Below are 17,310 nucleotides of genomic sequence, written 5' to 3'. Positions count from 1 at the left end.
ACACCACAGAGCCACACCACAGAGCCACCGGAGTGCGCGTCCCGACACTTGCCAGCTGCTCAAGGCCACGTTCGCAGGATTACCGGGCTCTGAACTCTGCGAGAACAGCTGATGAAAAGGACTCCTCTCTGCTAATGGCAGTAAGATATTCAGAGCACATAAGATTATCTTGAAAAGAAAAAAATAAATCTTTCAAGGAAAAGACAGAGCACTAAAGGAAACATGAATGCCTGGGCTCTTAGGAAAGAATGCTTCTCATCAGCCGGGTTCTACAGTTCCTTCGACGCTGCCGACATGCTGCAGTCTAGGAGGCGCCGTAAGGGTCTGCACTCATCTTCTGGTCTTTTCCCTCTCTGTCCTTCACTTTGAACGAGAAATCTTTTTATTAAAGTTTTTTTTTTTTTTCAACGGTTTCCAGTTTTTCAACAGTGAATATGGGAAAACAGGTAAAATGTGGACATTCCCCACGCATGTCTGTACGCGCAGACTTTGCGTTTGGGCTCCTTGCACGCTGAGATCTGACCCCTCAGGAGCCAAGAAGGAGCAGCTCCAATGCCAGTGAAAACCCACCAACCGCACGGAAGCGAGCCGGAAGCACGGACGCCCGTGTGCGGTACCTGCCAGCGTACCAGAGCATCTCCCTTCCGCTACAAGAGAAGCCTCTCATTTGTATCCTGGAAAACACTGGTCCATAAGGAGGGGAACTAGAGATAAACGGGCCTGAGGAAGGTGGGCAGGGCCACCGGGCCCCCCAGAGCCCGGGAAGCCGGCAGGCACGGTTTCTCCGAGTCTCCGTCCATAGCCAGCACGGCCGTCCCGCCGCGGCCCAGAATGGCGTTTGATGGCTCCGGTCCTGGAAGGGTAGCTGTTTGTTTCCACATAGAAAAGACACCTCCCTTAAAGGACAACTTATATAATGTTCATTTGTTGGGATTCTGTGGACAAAAGGCAAGGCTTAATCCTCAGGTAACTATTTTTTTTAAATTTTACTGATTGATAACAGACCATAAGCCACACCCACCTAAAGGGCATAGAGTGCTAAGTCTAGGCCTGTGTCTGTGTCCAGGAAACCACCACTCCCATCAATGCCACAATCGTGTCCCACACCCCCAGGAAGCCACTGTGTGCCTTCTGTCGCTGGACACAGTCTGCCTTTCCTAGTTTTATGTAAATGGGCCCACACCATACATTTTTTTGGCAAAAGGTCTGGTTTTTTCACACAGTGTCTGTAATCATCTGAGTTTTCTCCACACTGCTCGTGTGTAACACTGGCTCAGAGCTCTCCGCTCCGGGCGGTCCCTCCGCGGTATTTCTGGAACCGCCGCGCTGATCCGTTCTCCTGAGGACGGCCACTCAGGGTGGTCCACATTCAAGTGGTGTGAACGGTCGCATACAAGTCTCTGTGTGACCCAGTGCGTCAGTACCTGCTGGTGGGACTAATGGGACATACTTCAGGGAAACGTTTAGCTTTTTATAAAACTCCCAGACAGCTCTGCAACGAGGCCGCAGCCAGAGCACAGCGTCGGCCGCTGGAGAGGGCCCAGCTTGACCATGTGCACCCCCGCCAGCAGCCCGCCGGCCCAGGGTCCCCAGCTCGGCCATCCCGCAGGCATGCTGTGGCGTCCCCCTGTGCCTCTCACGGTCATCCTGCTGCTGGCGAGGGGGGCCCAACATCCGCTCGGGTGGGAAGGCACCCTCTGAACACTCTCTGCTAAAGTGTCGGTCAAATCTTCGGCTCATTTTTTACCCGGTTGCTCTCTCATTACCAAGGGGTCAGAGTTCTTCGTTTGGGATGAAAATTGTCGAGCACAAAATGTGCAAATACCTCCCAGACTGCACCCTGCTCGGCCATGTCCCGGCCTTTAGAGGAGCAAGTCTGACACTTGATCAAAGCTCGCTTGTTCCTGTTGCTCTTCGTGGGTCATGCTCTGGGTACTGGAGCAAAGGGACCTCTGCCGAGCCACAGTCTTGCGTGCTTTCTTCCAGAACTTTCATCGTCTTAGGTTGCACATTTCGCACTATGATCGGTTCTGACTTAGTTTACTACGTGAGGTGAGAGGTCTGGCCAAGGGTTCCGGAGCCATTTGTTGAAAAGACTGTCCTTTCTTCCTTGAACCGCGTGCACATCAGTCGGCCACTGACCTGCGGGTCTAACTCTGGACTCTCTCCGACCCGCTCACAGGTGGCCCATGCTCACAGCGACCCGACACACCAGTGTCCCCGGAGTCTGATGGCGAGTCTCCAAGACAGGCAATGGGCAGCCTCCAACTTAATCCTTCTTCTCAAAATTGTTTCGACTGCTCTCTCGTTCCTTCCGTATGTATTTTAGGGCTAGCTTGTTCATTTCTAAGACAGAAAAATCCTACTGGGGCTTATTTTTAAGGGGAGTCATTTCAGACGACAGCAGGTGGGGGAGAAGGGTGGGCTCGCCGCTGTGCTCTCTCCGGAGCGTGGCGCTGGCAGCACTTGGCGGGCCACCCGCACTTACACTCCCGAAGGTGCACAGCCCCGAGGAGTCTCCCTTCCTTGCGTGACAGGAGTCCCCAGCCTGACCCGTGTACTACAGCCACAAGCAGCTTCCCACCAGCCCCGCACAAAACAAGCACATAGTTTCAGCTGCGTAAATGAACAGTGTTACTACTGTAATAACAAAGTAACAATCTTTTTAAGGCTGATCCTATCTTTCCTTTGTGCCTGGAGTTACCATTCAACAAAAACATGGTTTGGGCTGGGAATCCCTGAGGGCACATCAAGTTAGTACTCCAAAGGGCACCTGGGTGGCTCAGTCGGTTGAGTGTCCGACTCTTGATTTCAGCTCAGGCCACCATCTCAGTGGCTGAGCCCCAGGCCTGGCTCCGTGCTGAGCGCACGGTCTGCTTGAGATTCCCTCTCTCTCTCCCTCTGCCCCTCCTCCCACTCATTTGCTCTCTCAAATAAATAAGCAAAATCTTTTTAAAAAGTACCCCCAAAAGAAAAAAAGTTTGGACTTCTAGAGGAGAGAAGAATTCTCACTTTCCAAAATACGAAAATACTTCTGTCAGTTATCGCTTCAAGAAAAGTAAGATCTGCAGATAACCGAAGCTTTGGCTTTAAGTCTCAGAACACGCTGGCTCACCTGCCGGGGCAGAAGGGTCTTCAACCACACACCTCCGCCCCGGGTGACAGCGCTGACACCAGGCCACACTCCTGAGTCTGGCGCTGCAAGCTCAGGGCTCCAGGCTCCTTTTGCCGAGGACTCAGGGCACCATGCCCCGTTCTCATCAGCCTGCTGTCTCCCCATTCCTGACCATAACTTCATCTCCTCCTAAGAGGCATGAGAGACCACAAGAGACCAAGCGTCTATCCTGCCAAAGCTCACATCTTCAAAGAGAAGCTACAAGGTAGTCACATTAGCCACAGTCACCACATCTCACATTGTACAAGCCCAGACTGTGGGCCCACAGACGGGGCCGGGTCAAAGCCCGGCAAGACCAGATGGGCTGAGTGGGGCCCAGCCCCCAGAACGGCTCAGGCCTGTGGAGGTGGTGACCGCAAGGGGAGGCCCGGACATGAGATGCAGAGCGTGGCGGAGGGGACCAATATGCTTGGGGTCCCGGATACCCACAAGGCTCCCACCCCTCTGAGGCCTTGAAGATATCAGGAATCCAAGGTTCTCCAGGTGCTGAGACCTGGGTGCTGGTCCCAAGTTTCAACAGCCTGCAAGCTTTCTCGTACATTCTGAAGACACAGGCACGGTGAACAGGGCTTCTCACAATGCGGTCCCCCTCAGGAATCAAATGAAGAGGTTATCCTTTCGGTGGCAAAAGTACTTGAAGTATTTTGATGCAGCCATACATTTGGAAAGTCAGTGAACCACACACGGGATCAGACCACGGACACTAGGTACGAACCAGAAGCTGATTCCTGAGAACCCTCCCTGGGAGCGCAGGAAGCAGTGCTCCTTATCACTCAGGGTTCAGGCCGGCGCACAGTCAAAGGACAGCCTCACGCCACGGGACAGCCGTGGAACAGAACCCCGGGGGATGGTCAGCCAGGATACATTTTCCAGCTTCCTCCGCAGCTAAGTAGAATCAAGAAACTAAGTTTTGGTCAACAAAACATAAGTGGAAATGTCTAGTGGCCGCTTTTTTCTCTCTTAAAAGAATAAGTAAAGTTTTCCCTCCTCTTCATCCTGTATCTTGCTACCTGGAATTCAAACGTGAAGACCAGCGCCCTGGCTGCTCCCCTGGACCACGAAGCTGAGGGCGCACACCCCAGGGGTGTCAAAGCACTCGATGGCGGGGAGCCCGGGCCCGCAAGGACGCCACGGAGCCTGGCTCCCGGCCCCCTGTGAGGCCCACAAGCCACGCTTCCTGCGGACCTCCAATCCAAAATCACAGTGCGTCTCAATTGTCACACAGTGTCTTTGCGTCAGCCAACTCTGGTGACCAGCCAGCGGCAGCTGAACACATGAGTCCAGACACCCCTCAGCACACAGGTGGGAGGCGGCTCGCTCGGGACCCAGGCCCGGCTTTCTGCGTCCCCGGCACGGGCACCGGCACTGGCTTGGCAAGACGGCCTGCCTTCCACTCAGACCATTCTAAGTGTCTGCTCAGAGCAAATGTCTCCTTCCTGCCCCTTAGAGGAGAAAAGGGGAAAAAAACTCGGCATCTTACCTCAAAGGAACATTCAACGTTTCTGTCATTTTTTTTGTGTGATAATCCCTTCAGGTCTATCTTTTCGACACTCACTGTAAAAGAAAACAACAACAACAACAAACAAGATTATAAAAATGAAATCAAACCTTGAAGTATACATTCGTTAGCATTTGACATTTTAGCAATTTTCAAAACGATGCTTCGGACGCCGGCGCCGCTGGCTCTCCTCTGCCGAGGCTCGCTGGGGGCGGCTGGAGAGGGAAGCAGACGGTCGTCACTCGCAGGAATGGGGGTGGCAGGGACAATGGGTCGGCATCAAAACAAATCACAGAGAAGGAAGAGCAGCGTCCTGGGAAAGAGAGCAGGAGGGGCCCGCAGCGCTGCGGCACAGACCCCGGCGATGAGGGCAGACCAGGGGATCTGCTCCAACTTCACCAAAACTCCCCCGCACAGCATCTCGGGGGAGCTTCCTGTCCCCAGCGATGGCGTCACCGTCCCATAACCGTGCAGGCAGCCCGCAAGGCAGCGGCGGCAGGGGGCACTGGTGCCGGCGGACGTGAACCACCGCCAGCATGGACCTGGCCGCCTCCGGCAGCCCCTCAGAACTTCTCGAAGGGTGCGAACAAGTTCTCCGGCACTTAGATCGGGGTGAAAGCGCAAACGCCTGAGCACAAACTCCCGCTGAACAGAGAACAGCCCCTTACAAAGGTGGTGCGGGCTCCCAGCTGCCCAGCCACACTGGGGTGTGCACGTAATGACAACGTCTCTCACGTGCTAAGGGAACGGATTCCCGCCGCGTCTACACTGTCTGTGGACATGGGCAGTCGAGCCACCCCGTACGGCCACGGAGGACAGCCCACCACAGACCAGGCGCTTCAGAACGTGCATGTGACACACGTCCTGCTCCATGTCAGTGCTCCCGGTCCCAGATAACCCTGGGCCACGGACTACAGAGAGTCCCACGGACCTTCCAAATCTAACTGTCCAAGCACCCAGCAGGACCCCTGAAACCATGAAGCTCCATGTCCTGCAGACAGCTGGCATCCCGGCCTGCCAGGCCAGCGTCTCCCAAGGTCTTCCCCGAGAATGCCGGCGCTCTACGGCATTCAAGGACACGCCTCGAAAGCCTCACGGTCAAGCAGCTCAGAGGCAAAATCCCAAGACTTCCTGGGAGACTGGGCACAACGGAATCCTAGAGGCTCCTGCAGTCCTGAAGACACAAGTCTGTTCTTATTCACCAGTTTTTTGGGCCACAGAGCTCTTTATTCCCTACCGTGTACACAACTCCCAGAACGACAGACAGCTCTGGGCAACGCGCTCCAGGGAAGGTTCTAACCCTGCCATGCCCAACACTGCAGCTGCTAACCACACGTGACTCTTTATGCGTGTATTAATTACAACCGAACAGAATTAAAAATCTAATTCTTGGGTTGTGCTTTTCTCAGCCTAAGTGCTCCACAGCCAGATGTGGCCAGTGGCCACCGTGCCGCACAGCAGACATGGAACATTCCATCACCGGCGAGACTTCCCCTGGACAGCGCAGGCGAAGCGGCGCTGGCAGACGGGAGGCTGCCCTGGGCCTGTCTGTGTACACGGCTCTGCTGGCGCACGACCGCACCATTTGTTTACGTATCGTCAGTGGCTGCCGTCCGCCCGCGACAGCAGAGCCCGGCTGCTGTGCCAGAAACCCCATGCCTCCCAAAGCCAAAAATATTCACTATCTGGACCTGTGCGGAAAAATGTGCAATCTTTGTCTAAAACCAACAGTTGTTTGCTCACCAACATGTCCTATCAGATTCCCACTGTGCACAAGGTCAAATTCCTGGGGCTGGGAACAGAGCAGCGACCGTGACAGATGGGTCCTTGCACGCACAGAGGTTACTGGCTGTTTTGGAGAAGACCCTTTACCTGCTAAACTCTTCTCTCCTAGGTCTCCCTAACTCTGTAAAGTCGCATCGAGGTCAATATGCATCCTGGGAGATACAAGAACCCACTCGGTTTTAAGTATTTTAAGCTTAAAATAGCACCTTACAGGAAGGAATTACTCTTAAGAAAAAAAAAAAAAAAAGGTGTTTGTTTCCTTTCTGGAAAAACAAAGAACACACATTTCGAGGTTGCACACCTCCCTGTTTTCACTCAGTGAAACCACTCGCTGTTCCTGTCTGGCTTCCTCCATCAGACTGTCAGCAAATAAATAGCTTTTATGTTTTCCCAATCCATATTTTTTTAAAACTGACCCACAGCAACATCACTCTAATCCAGATCTTCCCCTTTTTATTAACAACAGAATATATGAAGTCAATGAACACAGAAAAATGTCGTCAGCATTTTCCCTGCCACGAGACAGCGATGTGAACCTAAATGTCCCAGGACGGGATAATATTAGGATTTATGAAAAAAAAAGTCAAGAGAGAAAACCCCAACTGGACTGAAGGCGGAAGTGACTCATCTTTGGACAGGAGAGCATGGAAAGCAGATGAACGCTATTCAGCCGTCTGCAAGGAACCCAGGCATCTGGAACTCCACGGCTCCAGTCTGGGAGGCCTGGCCAGGACGGCGACCGAAGAGAGCCACACAATGGGCCGGCGCCACCACCCCACCTGTGGGCTGTGTGTATGGCTCGGGTGCCAGGCACCGCGGGGGGCTCTGCTCTTCCGCCCGCAGGGGACTTGTCCCCGTGGAGGCACGTGTGGTCGCACGGGCCCTGCAGTGTTTGCGGGGGCAAGAGTGGCTAGTGTGGAGCTGTGGGGCCTGTCATTAGGCTTCAAAGATGGTGAAGCCGCTTCTCGATTCTGGAGCTCATGTTAAAGACCACGATTTCAAGAACAAAAACATGGGGGCACCTGGGTGGCTCAGTGGGTTAAAGACTGTGCCTTTGGCTCAGGTCGTCATCTCAGGGTCCTGGGATCGAGCCCCGCATCGGGCTCTCTGCTCAGCAGGGAGCCTGCTTCCCTCTCTCTCTCTCTGCCTGTCTCTCTGCCTGCTTGTGATCTCTGTCTGTCAAATAAATAAATAAAATCTTAAAAAAAAAAAACAAAAACAAAAACATGAAAGAGCTTGTAATATTAATTAAGAAATTACAAAGCGTATGTGTGACATGGCTAGAGTCATTTAAAATACAAAAGAAAGTTGAAAAATAAGTTACCAAAGCTGACAAGAATCACTGTGCGTGGTGGTGGAAGTACGAGTAGTTTATCCCAAATTCCCATCATGCAGTTTCATGATTTTAAAGGGCACTTGTTCCCATATGCACGCAAACATCTGCCCATGACCCACTTCTCTCCTGAAGGACAGTGACCCCTGCCTCACGCTGCGCTGGTCAGTCCCTCAGAGGGTCATCCAACTGGCACAGAGAAGTCTCGTGATTTTCTGAAGAGTGCAAACGGCCACGGCAGGTGCGGGGGCCGGAAATCGATCCACAGGGCAGGGACGGGGATTCGCATGGCGCACGGAGACTCCCCGAGAGACGGGCCGCAGCCAGAGGCGCACTGGGAAGGTGGAGCAGGCAGGGGGGCTCCTGTGTGGGGCAAACAGGCGAGGGTCTGGACTGCACGCAGGCACGTCTTTCAAGGACTGATGGGGCCCAGGCAAGGGCAGCCGAGTCCAGGCCGGCCTGCTCGCTCGTGCTGAACTGAGAGAGCAAAGCGGGCGGGCGGTCTCCTTTCAAGACCGTTTGTTTCAACTTCACTCTTCTCTCATTCACGGCACACGCCAGCAATCCGCCTCCGGTCCTGCAAGTCAGACCGCACGGCCTTCAATAAAACATCTAATTCCACCCAACGACCACTTTTATAATTGGATCAATACCTAATTTCAAAAACCAGCGTGCTGATGTAATTGGAAAAGGCAGGAGGGAATTTGCGTGGGAAGGAAGGACACGGGCATTGCTTGAGCGATCCAAGCCAGGGGTTCGAAACATCCTGAAACAGGACTGTGCATCTGAATGGGGGAAGGGGCTGGTAAAAAGTCGCTGATCGTTTCGGGCTGAGCCAGACCCAAAGTTCTCTCAGCCAGCAGCGACAAAACCAGGACCAGAAACACTCTTGTGATTGCAGTCCTGGGAGTTCCCAGTCCAGACTGCTCTAAAGGTCACCCCAAGCATCTTCAAGTGATTTACGAAAGCTGTGATGTCACTGACATGTTGATCTCAGACACCTATGGATAACAGTTTCAATGTGTTCCACGAACGAGTCACTCCTCTGAAACATCTTCCTTGCTACCTCCACTCTTCTGGAAAAAACGGAGCGGCTGACACTTTCCTGCCATGAATCCTTTACTTGGTTTCGATCAAGTAAATCTTCTGTCGAACAGTTTAATTTCAATGTGCCCCACATACGAAACCACTTCAAAACCTACCCAGACGACGCTACAAGCCATCACAGTCAGAACTGCGGGAGAAGACGCAAGACCAGCCCCCGCACAAACTCTACCTTCTCCCGAGTCTTACCCAGAAGGATTCAGCGTCTTCTTACTTAAAGAAACGGAACCAGAATAATTTAAGATGCTTCCTGCTTAGGGGTGCCGGGGTGGCTCAGTGGGTTAAGCCTCTGCCTTCAGCTCAGGTCACGATCCCAGAGTCCTGGGACTGCGTCCTGCACTGGGATCCTCGCTCAGCAGGAGCTGGCCTTGCCCGCTCCTTACGCCTGCCGCTCCCCCTGCTTGTGTGCTAATAAACACGGTCTTTTTTTTTAAGATTTTATTTATTTACTTGACAGAGATCACAAGAAGGCAGAGAGGCAGGCAGGGAGAGAGGAGGAAGCAGGCTCCCTGCCGAGCAGAGAGCCTGATGCGGGGCTCGATCCCAGGACCCTGGGATCATGACCTGAGCCGAAGGCAGCGGCTTAACCCACTGAGCCACCCAGGCACCCCTAATAAATAGTCTTTAAAAAAAAGATGCTTCCTGCTTAAATTTTTAACTAAGATCTAGTTTTCATCTAAAAACTGTAAAACTATATTCTTAAAAGTCTCAGCTGAGTAATAATGTTCCTCAAATACCGACGGGCGTCTCCCTTCCGTCTGATTGTCCGGGTTAGTGGGGGTCATTTTCAGAAGCGGCTTTTCAGCTCCTGCTAAAACCGGAGCCTCCGCTACTTGCCAATCAGCCTGCGCTGCCTCCTCTCCACTACCTTCCTAGGACCCGTCACCTTATATTTAAGATTTCCCTGATTTGTTTTTGACTTTTTTTAATCATCTAGCTACATTGCATTGATTGGCTTGTGAATTCTCCAAAAACATAAACAGGAACCCGAGTAGTGCATCACGTGATCTGGAAAACGTGACACTGACACAAGGCACGCGTCAAGCAGCACGACAGGAAACGAACACACGCATCTTCTACTTGAAGGGTTAGTGATACGGCACTTGAACCTAAGGGCCCAAGGAGTTTTCACTTATTTAAATATTAGGGCAAACATTTTATGCAGCATTAGTATGTGCTAGGGACAGCACTAACCAAAAGTGACACAAAACTTAGAAAGTTCACAGCAGTGACATGTGAGCTGGACTTCAAAGGGAAGAGCCCATCCGGGCAGAGGGACGTGGTGATCAAGGCCCAGGCAGGACAGTGCAGGGCGTCTAAGGAAGTTTGTTCATAGCTAGAGCCACCAATTCAGAGGAGTGACAAGAGACCAGAGCAGGGACACGAGGACAGGATGAGGCCAGACCACAAACCCCACAGCAGGCCTCCTCCAGGCAGGTCAAGGTAAGCACGTGGGCTCTGCTGTCAGATGGGTTCTGTTAGAGACGAGACACCTTCCAGCTTAGTGACCTTGGGCAGTTACTGGATCCCTGAACAAAAGGAAGACTGGTCCCTACTTCACGGGCCTGTGTGACACCAACGAGGTGCACACACACACGGAGGGGCACCTTATGCTGTTCAGTGCGGGGAGCCCTGTGACAAGCTTCCTACGTAAGGACACTGTGGTCCAGCTGTAGTGCAGGTCCCTGCTAGGGGACGGAGTGGACAGGAGAACCCACAGGTGGCAGAGGGGCCAGAGGCCTGAATCAGGACGGCGGCCGCAGCGACAGCCCGCAGAACCAGACCTGCCGGGGCTCTGAGGACGCGTCTGCTCGTGTGGGGCAGCGAGCTGGGGCGGCCCTGCAGGTGTGGCTCCCAACGCCTGAAGGTCGGCAACAATCGCATATACTGGAAACTACGGGAGGGATGGGTCCATTCTGGACACATGGGCAGAAGCGCCAGTGCGCCACCTTGATGGAAATATTCACAGGGATTTGGAGTCCCGGCCAAGGGACAGAGATCGCTCCGTCTTTGACAGATCACTCCGATCTCAAAGTCATCAGCGGCACAGAAGACACTCGAACAGAGTGCAAGTGCGCGCCGGCAAGGAGCCCTGACCGCACCGGCGTTTCGGCGCAGACAGAGGGGATTTCGCAGGAAACGAGCAGACGAAGAGGCAGGAGAACCAGGATGTGCGCTACCAGGGGAGCAACAGAGCAGGCCGCCCCAGCGCTTCTGGAGGCACGATGGTCCGTGGTTTCAAAATGGAAAGAAACCAAGAGAGGACAGAGTGGTGGGGGGGGGGGGGGGAGAGTCAGCCAAGCGAAGACGAAGGCTGACCTGTCGTGACCTCTCATGACCGCCAGAGAGAGGAGGGCGCTACAGTTGGGGTGCGGGGCTCACAGGTCTCAGAGCACCACCTGCTCCTCCCAGAGCCCGCAGCGGGGGCACTGCAGGCACACACAGCAGGGACACAACCGCAGCAGACAGGACAGGCAGGGGGGTGGGGCCGCTGCAGGGGACCTCTGCACAATGCGTCACGGCCGGCTGTGGGACAGCACCTCATCTGCGGCCTGTACCCACTTCCAAGGTGTAAATACTCCTGCAGCGGCTGATTTCCAGCCATCCACGGATTATCAAGAGGCTAAAAGCCTTGACCTTGCTGGTGAGCACGCACTGGCCTCGGTACAGCCCTGAGCACACGGCAAGTTCTTGTGCCCCTCATCAAGCGGTCAGCTGGGAGTTCAAGGTAAGGCCTGAAAAGTTACAGATGCGCATCTCTGGATGCTTCCCCGACGGAGACACGGACAGAGCTGCTTTTGAAAGAAGCCGTTGTGGGATGGTCAGCTGGGCTGCTCCTCTCCAAGTCACCCTGTCTTCAGGGGACAAAGAACCGTCACTCAAACAACTTTGTTCTGCGCTTCAGATGAAGCTTGTTGGCTGAGGAAGGCTGCAAACAACCAGTCTTCAAAAAAGTAATGGTGCAAGCAAATAGCAAAAAAGGCTACAGGACAACTTACTTTAAAATGGACCAAAAAATGCAATGTCTTAAAAAAAAAAAAAAAAAAAGGCAAAGTCTTCATGAATGGAGAGACAGCTAAGGGAAGAAGCAGGTAAAATACAATAAAATCATGGGATCCGGAAGACAGGGGTTCACTGTAAAATCCTCTGAACTTTACTGTAGGTTTCAAAGTCTTAATAAAATGTTGAAAGAGTGAATGGACAAAGTTACCCAAACGCTTCCACTGCAAACGCACCTTCAGTCTCCGGTGCCGCCCCAGCAAGGCAGCCAACCACTAGTCTAGAAGCCAGGTTTTACTGCCACGCCTCTTACCAGAACCCCTACTCCAATTCTCCGTGGTGGACAAGACCTGATGTTACCCTGTGTCTCAACGCTGCTACACGACCAACACAAAACCACAACGGCACCCAACAAAAAGCATTTATTTAGGGGAAAAAATCCCAGCTTTAACTCCTCATATGATAAACACCTACAGGTATAACCTACGTACACAGAAGCTCCTAGGAATCCCGAAGTGCTAGGAATGACAGAGGTCTGGAGAGTGGTCTGCGGCGTCATTACGCTTCCTGCCATACTCAGTCTCGCACGGGGGTAACTCGGAAACATACCTCCTCCGACCCAAAAGCCCAGCTACAGGACCCCTCCCACCACTCCTTGCGCGGACAGCGTCACCGGAAGTGGCTTCGACCCCGTCTTGCTCGTGACCGGCGTCCCCTGCGCGTCCGCGCAGTGGGCCGCGATACGTGGGTCTGGGGGGAGCTCTGAGCTCTCCGAGGGCAGGCGGTGCCGCCTGCCGTCGAGGAGTTCAGGCCCACACCTGCTACTGAAGCCGCGCGCCGGCAGCTACTGTCCTCGCCCCTCTACCGCCGTGCTTGAAGCTCCGCCCAGTGAAGAGCACAGGGACGGGCGACCGCCGCCTTGAGCGCCACCCGGCGAGAGCAGTCAGACTCCGGGGGTCCCGGTGCTGTCCCCTGAACTTTCACACCTCGGTCCAACCTCTCTCTTCGCTGAGGACTTCCAAAGAAGCAGGGAAAAATCAAACCCCAAGTGGAATACAGAAAAGACAGCAAGAAAACTCTAGAGGAATAACACTCGCAGTGACTTCAGGCTTTGCCAAGAGCGACCGCCCAGGCCCGGCAGAGCACCACGAGAAGCGTGACTAAGAAAACCAACCTCACGTGCTCGCCAAATTCCGGGCAGAAGAAACTTCTTACTTAGAACCACTCCATGGAGAATACGGAGGACAACTCACAACCCTGGCCCGCCAGGCTCGGTTCGCCGCAGCTGCTGCCAACCCGGCTCACCCACAGGCTCTCGTCCCACAGCTCGCGGACAGGGGAAGGACCGAGGGAACAGTCCCGCATCTTGCGCTTATATTTAGAAGACAGAATGAGGGGGTCCTGGTAATCATGTCTCAAGGAGAAAGCACTGTGCGGAAGAGGAAGCCTTTCCCCCGACACCAAGAGGATGCAGGTCCCACGCTGGACAGTCGAGGGACAAAGGACCCTGTGCCCCAGGGCGACGTGTCTAAGGGAGAAGGGCAAGAGCAATGTCGGGGAAGAAGAGTCCCCAAGCCTGCGTAACAACTACCCACCCGGGAGGGCGTCCTCTCAACGGCGTCGCGTCTTCTCACCGGCGGCCCCACCCCGGAGCTGAGCTCCAAGGACTCGGTTTCAGTTTCCAGCGCGCGCTTCCTCACACGGGCACAGGGCAGCAGTGCGGAGGCTAACCGGGACCTGAGGCAGGGACGTCCGGCTCTGTGATCTCGTCACAGTGGGGCTTTACGTTGAAAACGAAGCATTAACGAGGCACCCGTGCGGCACACTGTGCCCAAGACCCGGACAAACGGAGAACAGAGGCCAGGGAGGGTGGGAGTGAGTGGCCTCCAGTGCCCCAGGCCTCCTGATCCCAGGGCCCAGGTGGGGCCACCTCGGCCCTCACGAGCCCCACGCGTCACCGACACTCAGCCTACACTGTATGGTAAGTGAGACGCTGTGACTGTCCCACCAGCCCAGGAACCAAGGAGACTCAGCCTCGTGTGACATGTGCCCTCGGTCATCCCCAGAGCCGCACTGCCCGGGAGGGTGGCCCTGACCCACGCAGAGCTATCGCGCTGCCACTGGAAAGGAAATACAGATAAAATGCCAGGTCCCTGGTTGCATGAGGCACATTTCAAGTGCTCAAAAGGCACATGTGGCTGACGGCAACAGACTCAGTACCGCGAAAGAACGTCCCGGGTCTCCGCAGAAAGTTCCGCAGAACAGTGCTGCTCTGGAACCTAGGACTTCTGTGGCGCGAGGCAGGGAGGACGGTGTGGCCGCCTCCGTTTTTCCCCCGAGAAAACACCCGTGTCTGAGACTTTCACAGCAGAGGAATGTGCACATATTATGTGCACCACGTAGAGAAACCTGACTAAAAAACACCGCGGCTGAGGAAAGCTCTCCAAGTCTTTAACCAAAGAGCATCACAAACATCTGTGCTCCCCGGCCCGGTGCACCGCCTCCCCCAGAGCCCTCACACCGACGCGCTCACCTTTGGCGTGTTTCCCCACAGTCCTCTTGGGCGGCGAGTCCTCCGTGCAGTGGACCGACGTGTGGAGCGCGCTCTCCAGGCTGGCGCCCGCGCTGCCCATCGGGGCCTCGGTTCTCGGCGTCACCTGGAAGGACAAGGGAACTCCTATTTTCTTCCATCCGGTCCGTGTGCAATGACTGCGCTCCTGGGAGTAAGAGGCTTCTGACAGTTTCCATTTTCACGTAAAACATGCATATAACAATTTTACATAAAAACTTTTTCTATAAAATGCCACTCACACGATAGCATCACGATAACCGTTCCCTGACACGATAATGTAACAATTAGCACTCCCTGCCGAAGACAACAACGTCACCGTCTCCTGCTCACCGCTGAGATTTACAGCCAGCCAGGCGGAGAGCCCGTCGCGGCGGGGCCTGCCGCTGCCTCGCGTGCCCGCTCGGGGCAGGTGGAGTCTCACACTCCGTGAGTTATAGACCTCCTCCACCTGATCCCAAACCTTCTCTCTCATTTCTTCAGATCAAAGAGTTCCCTATAAAATTAATTGTGCAGCTGGACCTAACGCTGTTCTGTAAATCTAGAACAAGTCACAAAATGCTCTGAAAGAGCAGTCAAGAAGAGACTGCAACTCGACCGACATGGGGCACACATTCTACACATCCTAACGCACCACAACCCCACGTCTAGGAATCCGTCCCACAAAGTTCCCACACATGAGACGAGTCCGGGGCGAGGGGTGCTCACAGCAGCAGCTTCTGCGAGGAGGAGGGCGGAAAGCCCCGAAACAGCTGCGCACAGAGCTGCGGCCACACGGAGGCCGGCAGGTGCCCGGGCGCTCTGCGGCACCCCGCCAAGCCCACGCAGGCTGCCCCGACCCCCGCTCTCTGCCCGTGCGCAGCGCGACTCGAACACACGCTGGGAGCGGACGGCAGGCGGTCAGCCACGGTGACCCCGGAGGAGACACGAGACCCCCGGAGCCGGGGCGGGGGCAAGAACCTCCATGTTTCCTTCTTAACAAGGATCAGCGGCTAGAAAGTTTACAGCCAACATTCATCTAGTACTTGTAAGACTGAAAGTGGCCAATGCTTGGACTTCCTCACAGTCACAATTCAGTATGTAAAAACTTCAAAGGAAAGTTAAGACTTTAAAGTTTATCAAGAGAGGTGTGAGTCTGAGAGGGTGAGAAACACTGAGCTACACACGAGGAGGGGCAAGGTCTGCAGATGAGGAGCGTGACTGCTGGTCTCCATCCTGATGTGGTTGCGGGGGACGCGCGCCTCGCGGGCCCCTGGTTGTCATCCGTGGCTTTGCTCCCTGGAAGGCACGGGGCGGCCGGTCGGAGCCTGGGAGCCCAGTGCGGGCACGGAGGGCCAGGACAGCAGAGGCAGAGAGCCAGCAGGAGGGGCCGGATAGGCCGCCAGCCTGCAGCGCCGCGACAGCAGCGTCCTGCGGGCACCCGGCGAGCCCCTCTCCTCCCAACCACCCGGCACGGCCGAGCCACGGCAGGAAGCCTCCCCACACGCACACAGCACAGGAACGGCAGGTCCTACGCCACACAAGAAAAGCCGCCCAGCACAGTCTACTTAAATGTGGAAGTTCACATATCCCAAGGAAATAAATCCTAACCATCCACGACTCCTCTAAAAAGTCAATTTTTCAGATAACATTACCAAGATGTTATCAAGACAGTTAAAATTTTAAATTACTTTTGTCATTTAACTAAATTGGATTATTTCCCTCACATCTGGCAAGGTTTCATCCAAAGGTCTGAGTATTGCAAAAATGAACTTCTTTCCTATGAAATAAGGTAACAGAAGCAACAGTCACAAGTAATTACAGAAAGAGCAAGGTTCCTAGTTTCAAACGGGAGCTTTTACTTTGGGAAAACAGCCCAGGAGGTTAACATTCTCACTCCTGGAGGAACGTGAGCACAGCGGAGGCCAGCGGGTCTGGCCTGGCCCACACAAGCCTCCAGCTCCCGGGGCTGCCCTGGGAAGCACGGCGGAGTCCTTGCCCGCAGGACAGCGAGGCTGAGCTGTCTGGACAACCAACCACGAAAGCGCTGGCCCCGCCGGTGACAAACCGGTCCCGCACAAACACAGGCGCACACCGACGCCCACCGAAAGCGCTCCAACCAGCCCCAAACAGAAAACCAGCCTCTGTGGGGTAGAAGCAGGGGTGGGGATAGAGGGGAGCCCAGCCAGGACGCCAACCGCAAGCACAGCCTACGAGGTACGGACAGCTGCATGGGACAGGTGGTTCTCAACCCTGATGCGTGCGGAACCCCCGAGGTCGGGCACGAGTGCGGGTCCCCCACCGCCAACCATCAGCACTTCCAGAGCAGAGCGGGACAGCGGCGTTCTTCTGTCTCGTGCACCAGACGCCTCGACCTGGGTGTGAAGCACCGGAGGCCCATGGTCTGGTCAGCCCCTGTGAGGACCAGGTGTCAGCGGTGCGGGCAGGAAGCGCGCCCTTCCGTGGGCTGACAGGGAAGGTAAGGGTGGAGGTCCACGCGCCCCGGCTCCCAGAAGGGGAAAGCCTCGGAGCCACACTACGGAAGCCCAGGCCATGCCAACAACACAAACATGCCAAAGAAAACTCTAGACTATAACCAGCGGGAGGGAAGCATGTGTTCACCCCACTGTGCTATACCAGAGCGTCTCTTCTGAGTTTTCCAGATGCTCACTTTTTCCAACAAGCCTTTCTCCCAACTTTGCTCCTCTGTTTACACTGAAAGCGGTCTTCCCTGCATTTCCCAGAAATGCTGTGTTTGGGGTTATTTTTGGTTAAGTTAATTTGCCCCATGTGACCTCCGCAGTTCAACCCAGATGCTCCGTGACTCACGCTCACAAGCAGAGCACCAGTCATGAGCCCGATGGACA

General features: G+C 54.7%; 1 protein-coding gene across 2 annotated transcripts in view; it reads right to left on the bottom strand.

The window, feature by feature from the left end:
- Positions 1 to 17,310, bottom strand: part of ZCCHC14 (zinc finger CCHC-type containing 14) — a 54,789-nt gene that overhangs the window by 18,588 nt on the left and 18,891 nt on the right. For both annotated transcript variants that reach the window (XM_059153422.1, XM_059153423.1), the window contains exons 2-3: positions 14,429 to 14,552; positions 4,656 to 4,729 (exon numbers count right to left, since the gene is read on the bottom strand). In XM_059153422.1, coding sequence (XP_059009405.1) covers positions 4,656 to 4,729; positions 14,429 to 14,552 — 198 coding nt within the window. The remainder of the gene's footprint in view (positions 1 to 4,655; positions 4,730 to 14,428; positions 14,553 to 17,310) is intronic.

Source organism: Mustela lutreola, chromosome 16, assembly GCF_030435805.1.
Source record: "Mustela lutreola isolate mMusLut2 chromosome 16, mMusLut2.pri, whole genome shotgun sequence".
NCBI classification, from domain to species: Eukaryota; Metazoa; Chordata; class Mammalia; order Carnivora; family Mustelidae; genus Mustela; species Mustela lutreola.
The sequence above is the reverse complement of the archived record's forward strand: the minus strand, read 5'-3'. Positions and strand labels throughout refer to the sequence as shown.